General features: G+C 36.4%; 1 protein-coding gene across 1 annotated transcript; it reads right to left on the reverse strand.

The window, feature by feature from the left end:
• Positions 1-300: 300 nt before the first annotated feature.
• LOC140145633 (uncharacterized) lies at positions 301-5851 on the reverse strand (the record flags this gene model as incomplete). The annotated part of the gene is made up of 2 exons (XM_072167327.1): positions 5841-5851; positions 301-1204 (listed from the first exon to the last, which is right to left on the reverse strand). Coding segments are annotated over exons 1-2 (915 nt in total), but the record flags the coding sequence as incomplete, so codon positions are not given.
• Positions 5852-11499: the final 5648 nt, after the last annotated feature.

An 11499-nucleotide genomic window follows, 5' to 3' on the forward strand; every position in this document is an offset into this window, starting at 1 on the left:
ATGACATGCGGCTGGCTCTTGTGTAGGGCTTCGTTTCAAATTTTTCCACCTCTTTTTGGTGTTCTTTGAGGCGAACGCCGAATGGGCGGCCGGTTTCTCCGATGTAGGTCCCAGCACAATCTCCGCAGGGAATTTCATATATCGCCTCTGCTTTTTGTTGAGGGAGTAATTTGTCCTTAGGGTGAACAAGCATGCTGCGGATGGTGCGGTGAGGTTTCATAGCGGTAGAGAAGCCATGCTTTTTGAAAACTCTTGATATTCGCTCGGTGAGCCCCTCTACATAGGGAACTACAACCATACCTTTAGACTTTTCACTGTCATCTTTATTCTTTGAGGTAGTCTTTGTTTTTGGAGTGGCTCTATTTTGTTTGACTTTTTTTTCGACCAATCTGGGTAACCACAGCCAGATAACGCTTCGCGTATATTGGTCTCCTCTTTCTGTCTGTCCGTTTCCTCGGTGACTAGCGATTCACTCCGGTCTAGTAAAGTTCTGACAACTCCTAACTTTTGATGGAGAGGGTGGTGGGAGGAGAACTGAATTGAATTTAAGTGATCAGTTAGATTGTCAACTTGTCCTCTGCGTATAATTTCTAACACGTCATCAACGTATCTCTTCCAGAGACGTGGGCGACAGCTATCCGGGGCTGTGGAAATAGCTTTCTGCTCAAGCCACTCCATAAAGATATTACAAGCAAGGGGGCTGAGGGGGATACCCATGGCCATGCCGAAACATTGGCGGTAAATCTGACCGGAGTAGCTGAAGTACGCAACCGTAGCTAGGCAAAATTTAGTCAGTTCTATAATGTCATCAGTAGAGAGGAGTGTTCTGTTTTTGAGATCTTTGTCCTCGTTAAGTCTTTCTCTGAGTATATGAAGAGTGAGATCAATGGGTGTACTGGTAAAAAGCGCCACCACATCGTGCGAGTTAAGAATCTCATCTTCCTCAAGGGTAACATCTTTGAGATCTTCAGCAAGACTTCTTGAGTTTAGAACATGGTGCTCAGATTGGCCAACAATAGGGCTCAAAATATCAGCAAGAGATTTGGCCACATTATAACCTATGGAACCTGTAAAGTCCACTATAGGACGAAGCGGGGTACCGTCTTTGTGAATTTTGGGACTACCATAAATTCGAGGTACGTTTTCCGAGGTGGGATACAGGAATTGTTTGTCCGCTTTCTTGATCTTATCGTCTTTTTCGAGCCTATGAAGGATTGAAACCAGCTCTCTTTTGTGTTTTGGTGTGGGGTCACTGAATCACTGAGGAGGGCACACATTTTTTGTTGGTACTCCGTTTTGTCCATGACAACCGTTGCCCGTCCTTTATCAGCTCCCAGGACCATGATGGACTCCTCTTTTGAAGCTGATTAATCGCGACTCGCTCATCTTTACTGATATTTGAGGGTGGCAATTTCGCGGATTTTAAAGTTCCAACTATTTCGGCACGTAATTGTGCTGCTTCAGGTTTGGGAAGCTTCCAACACGCTCTCTCACACGCAACGATATGCTCATCAACAATGGACGAGTGAGTTAGATTATCTGGACTTACCGCTTATCCAAGGCCGCGAGCTAACACTCTGTTTTGAGCTTCTGACAGTTTGTATTTTGACAGGTTTTTACCCATCGCTTCAGTTGAGTGCCACTCAAGTCCGGTTCCGTATGAAAATTGTTCTTACTTGCATTATTATTCGCCGATTTACCCTGTTTTTCCGCTAGCTCTTTCAACTTCCGGGTTTGACGGGCGCGGACATATTGGAATTCATTCTCGCGAGAGTTTTCAACATGGCGCGAGATTTGAATTGACAGGTCTTTGTTTACATCGCGGGAATTTAAATCGGCACTAAATCGGGCTTTTTCTTCCTCTAAATACCTGATTTTGTTGGAAATTACGCGAATTCTCTCATTCAACAAAGCTTTCTCTGCTTTTTTCACGATATCACGTGCTCGTTCTGTATTGATCGGACATTTGAGCTTTAAACTGGTTGGAATCGCCGAAAAGGAAAAGACACTCTAAACAAGGACGAGGGGGCCTACTCACTCAACAACATCTTTGACCAACTCATCACGCCCTCTATAGAGGTTCCTGTTGCCTATAAAAGGAAGCAGTCAGATGTGATGGGTTGCCAGTCTGAAGAAACCACTAGTGTAGTGGTGAAACGTCACTAAAATGTGAGTTTAACATCTTCATTTTTCTTGGATTTGCATAAAACGAACTATGTTAAGGGCTGGGGTATGAGCGACCTTGAAGTACCGGTATCTGGAGAGGGGAAGCCATGAGTTCCCCCAAATCACAGCGGCAGGTAGTGACTGGGCCGCCGAGTGCTAATATATATTTATTTTGGAAGGTTCGTGTTTGTTTTAAATTTTGGGGCGTTTTTCCCAAATTTGATATTTTGGTGATATTTCAAAAAAGCGACATGCCAAAGACAACTCTTTGGGCACATAGTTTGTTATTGTTATTGCAGTTCTTTTCCACATACCTACGTTAACATTCGATTGGGTGATTTACTAATATTATATATTTTATGACTACAATTTGGCGTTTTCAATGCGTTTTACACGTATCATGAAATTAACGCAAATATCTAGTCACGCTGCTTTTAGAAATTTTACCTGATCGTCGGCTTTTGCAGGCAACAGAATGCAGATTGGCTCACGATAGATGTCGTATTCCTCTATGTGGTTCACTTATTGATAATTTGAGTTTGCCTTCCTTGTAACAACACACATTTGCCGTCTGGAAACCGGGTCTGGTACTGATTTTGGGACAGCCATTAGACTTCAGCGCCGTATCAAATCTCATAAAAACCACACGACTGACGACTATGTGTTTATGTTTCCCGCACGAAAGCTTGTGTCTACATCTATTCATGGAAATTACTATACTTCTTTGGAAACGTTGACCTTTGACCATTCTTTGTATAACGCCCTGATATGACCTTGATATGTTCGCTTGATTGGGTACGTTATAGCATCCATTTCATTGAGTTGTTATAAGGACTTGGTCAGTAAAAATACTCCAGGGATACAATAGTTTAACATGGTGTGTGAGCATGGTGAAAGACTCATTATTGATTAGGCGCGGACATATTAAAGGCACAGGTCCTTTGCGTGTATAGCAGAAAATTATAATAGAATGTGTGAATAGAATGTTTGGAATTTTGCAACTAAAATACTAACTGCATTCTGCATTATGTATTTATTTATTTATTTAGGCCTATGCCTATTTATTTATTTACTGACTTATTTATTTATTTTATTTATTTGGTATATTCATATTTATAGTTAGTAGGCCTAGTTAGTAATATTCCATGATAGGCCTACGTCGGTTTATTATTGATTGTTGATAACTTGACAACTTGATTGATTGATTGATCGATTGATAGTCATTTCACATTATATTCCTAGTTTATAGGCCAATTTGAATAGCATCGTACATTAGATAAATAGACCTATCAGTATTGATTTATTCTATTCAGCAATATCAAGGATTAATATCAAACATCTCATAGCTAATTGTCAGTTGGCTCAGTGGTAACGCAGTAGGTTTTACAACACGGAGGTCCCGGGTTCGATTCCCACCTCTGTCTACTTTTTTGCAAGGCTGAGAAAAAATGAAATTTCTGGACTGCAAACTTATTTGGCGCGCGATCTGAGCTGGTCCTTTTCTGGTGGCTGTGTCTGTTACAGGCACACTCCCTCTGCATCCAAACCAGGTTCACGCTCATTGCACCTCCCTTAACAAAGACAATAATTTATTTATTTTCTATAAGTACATGTCAAAATATGGGATATATTGTTCAATATTATAGCTAGCCCCTAAAAACTTTATTTTCCATCGGATTTTTCCCGTTCAAAAGACAAAACTGATGTTAAAGATAGCAATAATATCATCAATAACATTTTGAGTCAATTTTATCCATAAAACGATACAGGATAGGATAGATAATTACTTTGACTTCAATGTGGTCCATATAATGAAGATTTTGATTCTACAACATTATTAGATCTGTTATCAACATATCAATTATGCACTCACAGGCAACCAAACATCATTTTTTTTTTTTTTTTTTTTTTTTTTTTTTTTTCACAACTTTATTTCCTGTACTTGAGTCCGGTGGGAGGAAAAAAACATACAAAATGACCACCGGACTCCTTCACAAAATATTAAAATTATACAGTATATTTGTATATATCTACTTTTACAATTAGTATAGATTTAATAGATTCCATTTTGCCATATCAAAATGGGAGAAACATTCTCAATTTCTTGATATAGACGTAACTTACTTTTTGAAGACATTTAAGTTAGGTTGCGATTCATTAATTTTGCCCAGTATAAATAATATTTACCATATAAAATTAAAAAGTTAAATCTGTCTTTCTTCCTATCCAAGATGCCAAACAGAATCTCCTGTTCTGAAAATGATATATCGAGATTCAAAATAAATCTTTCAACATCATTCCAAAATTGATAAGAAAAATTACAATTCCAAAAAAGATGACGAATCGTTTCGACGTGAGATTTGCAAAAGGAACACAGATTTGACTGAACACTACCCATACGAGACAATAGTCCATTTACTGCTAGATATCTATGTAAAATTTTGAATTGAAAATATCTTAACTTAATCGAAGGTGTACAGAGTTTTGATATCGAGTAAATTTTTTTCCATTCCAAATTAGCAACATTAAAATCTTGTGCCCATTTATTTTCTGATATTGGCTTATTAAATATTTTTTTGATACAAATATTGTGTATCAATTTACACACTTTGTTACTAGTTTTTATTTTGTTTAATAAATCGTCATTGCTGGATTTGAAATCAACATCATATTCTACCCTACAATTTCTCTTCCAAGGTATTGCATGAATCAAGGAAAAGTAGAAAACAAAATTACGGTCGGGTATGGTGAACTTTCTTTTAATATCTAAAAGCTTAGAAAATTGCCGTTATTATCATATAAGTCTTTTACACGTTGTATACCACAGTTGTGCCAAACAGAATTATAGATGATGGTATCATCCATTCGAATAAAAGAATTATTCCATAAAATTTGGTATGGTGATTTTGAAACAGAAATGTTAGAATCGTATGTGATTTCACACCAAGCAATTAATACATCTTTTATAAAAGCATTTTTAATTTCAGTTTGGATCGATTTGTCTTTCGGATTAATATTGCAATGAAATACGAAGTCACCACCCCTTGGTTTTAAATAAATGTTGAAAAATAATTTCCATTTTCCTTTATTATTAGAATCCAGAAATCTTTTAACCCATGCAAGTTTTAGACCTTTTATTACAGAAGGGATATGGCACATATTTAAGCCACCTGCTGAAAAGTCACCGATCAAGGTGTTCCTTCTAACCTTGTCCGGTTTATTGGACCAAATGAATTTATAGAGTGTTGATTCTAAATCTTTTAAAAACCATTCTGGAGGATTGGGCAAAACAGACATAAGAAAATAAGTTGCGACAGACCTAAAGATTTCACAATAGCAATTTTTCCTGCCGGAGTTAAATCTCAGGCTGACCAAATTCTGAGAATTTCCTTTAACTTCTTAAATTTAGGTATAAAGTTTAATTCAAAAATATTTTTCAAATCAGGAGAAAATAATATACCTAGCAGCCTAACTGGACCAGTACAATACTTTACTCCTGTTTCATCAATGTTGGGCTTGTCATTGCGATATTGACCGAGAGGAATCAATTCACATTTATCTACATTAATTTTTAAACCAGAGAACGTTTGGAAGTTTTGAAGAACACGTAAGCTTTCTTTTAACGAAGAAACATCTTCAATGAAAATAGTGGTATCGTCTGCATAGGCACTTACGGTAATAACATTATTATCAATTGTTATACCTTTAATTAAAGGCTGATTTCTTATAGACATATTAAGAATTTCGCTACATAAAATAAACAAATAAGGACTGAGCGGGCATCCCTGGCGCAAGCCGCAAGTAAGTTCAAAAAAGGCAGAGGCATAACCATTATTCATTACACATGAAGTTATTCCAGAATAAAATACATTTATCCATCGGATAAAATCATTACTAAAATTGAAATATCTGAGAACTTGATGCAGAAAGGTCCATTCTAACTTATCGAACGCCTTTTCAAAGTCAATCATTAGAACAAAACCTGCTTTATTATTTGAATTTATATAATCAATTATGTCGAGAGTAAGTCGGATATTTTCCCCAATGTATCGTCCTTTCAAGAACCCTGTCTGATCACTATGTATAATACTTGGAAGAACATTTTTTATTCGAGCAGCTATGCACTTTGAGGCAATTTTATAATCAGTATTTAAGAGCGAGATAGGTCTCCAATTTTTTAAATGCATGCGGTTTTTTTTTTTCTTTGGGATAAGTTTGATCACCCCCCTGCGCTGATCAACTGCAAATGAACCATTTTGAAAACCATAATTAATAGAGTTTAAAACCATTTCATGAATATCATTATGGAAAAATTTGTACCATTCAGCTGGAAAGCCGTCAGAACCAGGTGATTTATTATTTGGCATTTGCTTCAGATTATCAGAATATTCTTTCACCGTTATCATACCTTCACATGAATCCTCTGATGTACACTTAGCTTAGGACATAAAGTATTAGGAGGAAGAAAATCTTCAATGTTGCATGAGGGTGGATTACATGTAGAATAAAGTTGCCTGTAAAATTGCATTTCCTCCTCTAAAATATCTTTTCTGTTAGAAAGGATAACCCCATTATTTGTTTCAAGTTTTGTAAGAATACCTTGCTTCTGGTTTCTTTTTTCAAGATTGATAAAATATTTTGAGTTTTTCTCCCCAAATTCAAAAGCTTTAGCACGTGATCGAATCATGCAACCTTTAACCTTATTTTTATAAATATCTTCTAGATCATTCTTTGCAACATCAATCTGCTGTTTCAAAATTTCCGATGGATTTTGAGAATATTGTTCTTCTAAACCATTTAATTTGATCATGAGATCGTTTTCCAACCTTTTACGATGTTTGTTTTACGAATAGAATATTGTATTGTTTCTGATCGGATACAACACTTTAAATACTCCCATGATAGACCAGGATTGAGGTTTTGATTACATTGTTTATGATCCTGTATACACTTCTTTACAATATCAATATATTCTTGCTCATGTAGCAGTGATACATTAAACTTCCAGAATCCCGGACCTCTAGCTTCAGTAAAGGGGCAAATGGATAAACTAATCAGAGAATGGTCGCTTTTAAACCCACAAGAAATATCAGAATTGTCTATCTGAGACAAAAGGTGTGATGAAACTAAGAAAAAATCAAGTCTGCACTGAATAGGGGCATAGTATTAGAACGCCAAGTAAAACGCGCAACATTAGGATTAGTTTTTCTCCAAATATCTACCAAATCGTAACCATCTATAAAGGATTTTAAACTTTCTTGTGCTCTGAAATTGGTAACAGGGCGACCACCTTTCTTGTCTTTAGTTATATCCATAACCAAGTTAAAATCCCCTCCAAATATGATGGACTCGCATTCAAAATCGGGTATACATTCACGTATTTTATCTAGGAACAAGGGATCGTCCTTATTTGGAGCATAAATGTTAATAAACGTAAACTTTTGTTCATCAATAGATGTGTCTAAAATGATAAACCTTCCACGCTCATCAGAAACTACTTTCGTTAATTCGTAATTCAAATCTTTTTTAAATAACACACATACACCTCTACTATTTGTTGAACCATGAGAAAAAAAAATGGCGCTACCCCATTCGTCTTTCCAAATAATTTCAGCTGCTTTGCTTGAATGCGTTTCCTGAAGAAAGACGATTGAGTACGGTCTATTGCGTAACCATGTGAAAACCTGTCTACGTTTTATTTCTTTTCGTAGGCCTCGCACATTTAGCGAACATATACCAAAATTATTTCCTACCATTGTTTAAAAAAACCGAGTATAGATGGCTCTAAAACTTTTCCACCTAGCATACAGAATGTTATCTGTTACGTTCAAAATGTTTTGAAACAAGATAGGCCTATACAGCATTTGTAATACCTTATATAATATTGAGCATAATATAACACGGTACAAAATATTATAACATATATAACAGGGAAAAAGTTATGAACATTATATTTACAGTGAAAGCCCTTGATGGAATAGGGCCATGTGTTGATCACGAAAGTAATCAGCACTACATACTCGATACTAATGCGAGTATTTGACTGGACAAAAAGAATCGGCATGAGAAAAACTAAATTTGGGAAAAACAATAGACAACCCGGACTCCCGCCGAAGAAAATTGTGCAGAAAATTTAGAATTAAAAACAAAAACAAAACAAAAAAACTTTTTTTTTTCTTTCTTTTCCTTTTTTTTTTTTTTTACCCACTATCATGACTATAAAGAAACATGCCTGTATACTCAAACCAGTCTTTTTTTCTTTCTCAATTTTATATTGAAGATTTAAGATTCTATTGAAATCTTCAAACAAACAACAACAAAAAAGAGAGAAAAAAGGGTAACTCCAATAAATCATATTCAAACGACCGATCACCAGGATAAAAATAATTATTGAAGCAATAGTTTTTCTCATCTTTTTTTTTTTTTTTTTTAATACATGTTTAAACACACGTAAAATCATGCATGTATAATCAAAAACAGTAATTTCCTTTCACAATGTTTTGTTTTAAGATATCAGACCATCAAGATACAAGTACCTTTCAAAATTCTTTTGAAATTTTTAGAAATCCTGACTTCAATAATTCATACTGAAACAATCCAACACCAAGAAAGAAAAATATTGGTAGCAATCAGCTAGTTTTTCTCTCTTTTTCTGAACAATCATTTTTGCTTGGCCAAAATGTCTAACTTGACATTTGATATCAGCACTGAGTTAATTAATTACTGTCTTATATTCATATCAGCGTAAAAATTATTTGCATGTTTGTTTTTCTTTTTAAATACATGTACATAATATACTTGTGGAAAAAACAAACATCGCAGACTCTCAAGTGTAAGGTCCTCAGAAACACAAGTTCTCCCTAGACATGCAAAATGCACTATTTAAACTACGCCATCCGCGAGAAGGCTAGGAGATGAACCAAGATCACTGTTTAAGCAGTTGCGTAAGGAGTCTTCAACTCTCGAATCTCCAGCTTCATCTTGCGTTCCCTCTACCTCTCTGTTGTTATGCGTACTATCTCTTCCATCTTCTACGCCATCCATCACTGTAACGTCGCTGGTATCGTGAGTATTATGACTAACATTATGAGGCGAGTCAAAACGGATGTGTCGAGGTGTCTGTGGTTGTTGCATTTTGGCAACATTCATTCCATATTGGAATCTTTGTCCACAAATGAACAGGGCAAGATCTGTGTCGATCACCCGGAAAGTGCGACGTAGCTTTGCTTTCGCTGCTTGGACGTAGTATGGCCAGAGTTCTCGTTTTTGTTGCTGCAGTTTGGGTGGATAGTGCTGTTGAACAGTAAATTTCTGTCTCTTTCTTCTGTCTCTAGTCGGAATAGTGTGGTTCTTGAGATAATTTGCATGGCTTAGAACAAAGTCTTTGTCGCTCATCTGCACAAATTTTGCAATGACTGTACGTGGTTTTGAACCAACCGCAGATCCTTTCATGCGGTGGCAATCGGCGATAAATATGTTATAGGCATCTCCTTCCAGCATGTCCATGTTCTCAACCCAATGCTGTCTTAGTACCTCTTCAGTAGCTCTTCGGGATTTTTCATTTCCCGTTTCTGGAATGCCCGTAAATAACAAATTTGCACTGTAGCTGCGAATGCTGCGTCTTAAGTCTTCTTTTTCATATTGATCACGAAGCTCAGTGACCCTGTTAATAGTCGCATAGTTATTATGTGCATCTTTGTATTTGAGATTTTCAACCTCCGTGTTCAAGTCGTTCATGCTCTGGTCAATGTCTTTCATTTTTTCATCTATATCACTTTTCCACTGTTTTATTTCATCTTTGAAAGAACTTACTTCTTTAGATAGGTTGCTTACATCAGTAGGAAGCGCAGATAGCGCTTGTACTGTGCGTAATATTTCGTCCAGTTTGTCGTCTTTCTGTCCTGCCATAACTGTGTATAGGCCTATACCAAGGCTTCCGAATTCAGAGAAGAAAATGTAAAATCACTCGTGTATAAAAAGTCGTATTGAAAATCAATGTAAAGGCGGGAGCCCGTGTCGTTTCACGTCTTTAGTCTCTCAAGGCCAGTGTTGCCAGTGATCTCAAGGCCAGTGTTGCCAGTCTGTCAAGGCCAGTGTTGCCAAACATCATGCTATGCTCAGTAGTCCACTGATATGACCTCGTGATCATTACCCCGCTTTGACCATGTCATTTTTTTGATATGCTGATTGCTGAACAAGTTTATGTTTATATGTGTAGGCCTAATATGATAACTTTTTAAGTCATAATTAATTCAAACATAACTTAGGCAATACTCAATCGTTTTCGTTCGTTGAAACGGCAAAACATACCTACTTCTTTTCCTTGCAAATCGAATTAGCAGACATCAAAAACATTTCCACCACGAGAAGTAAAAAAAATAATTCATACCAATAGAAGAAGGCTATAATCTTAGCTAATCTTTAGTGTACACAAACCCCATCTCAGAATTAGGTACCAGCCCTATGGGCTGGCGAAAATGGGCTAAAATGAAGACAAAATGATTAATTAAATTGACCCCCAGTACGGTCCCAGACGGTACGCATATGTTATTTGTGTTGTCGGTTGTCGGACGAACGAACTTGACGCTGTAACCACTGAGCTACACAGACTGTCCCTGATAAACTTAAGGATGAGCAGGCAGGGTAAACAGTACAAACAGTTAAGACTTACGATTAAACATTAATTTTATCTTGAACGCTAGTTTGTAATGACTGTGTGGATGTTTCTATATGTTCCATTGTAAGATCCGCAAGCTTCTTCCCTTGTTTTCATATTTTAGTCATCATTGCAACGGAATGTAAAATAACACGGTTTAAACAACATGTAGACTATTATTAATAAATTTATTAACTTTCTTTTTAAAGTAAAACCACAGTAAGCATGGTAGGACACTTTTATATTGACATCTGATTTACAACATTATTTTCCGCCATTTGATCTTCATCTATGGCGTTGTCTTTTTTAATGACAGTTCTTGTTCTGATATGATGTTGATGATACTTTTTTGATAAGAGGAAGACAGACTGACGGAAAGACTCACTATCAATCACTGACAGAAAGAAAGACACATAAATTAAACAGAGTGTGGAGACAAGAGCACACACATGCATGACTAAACACAAGCAGACATGACATACAGCGGTAGACATTCAGAAAACAGAAACTGGACAAAGGACAACATAGAGAAAGAGACAAGTAAACGAGACAATAATGTAACAAAAACAACAGTTGCACAATTTACATACAGGACGAGACAGACAAGACACGAGACACATGTTTACGTACAGGACGAGACAGACAAGAAACGAGACACATATTTACGTACAGGACGA

The sequence above is a fragment of the Amphiura filiformis genome, unplaced genomic scaffold, assembly GCF_039555335.1.
Source record: "Amphiura filiformis unplaced genomic scaffold, Afil_fr2py scaffold_489, whole genome shotgun sequence".
NCBI lineage: Eukaryota > Metazoa > Echinodermata > Ophiuroidea > Amphilepidida > Amphiuridae > Amphiura > Amphiura filiformis.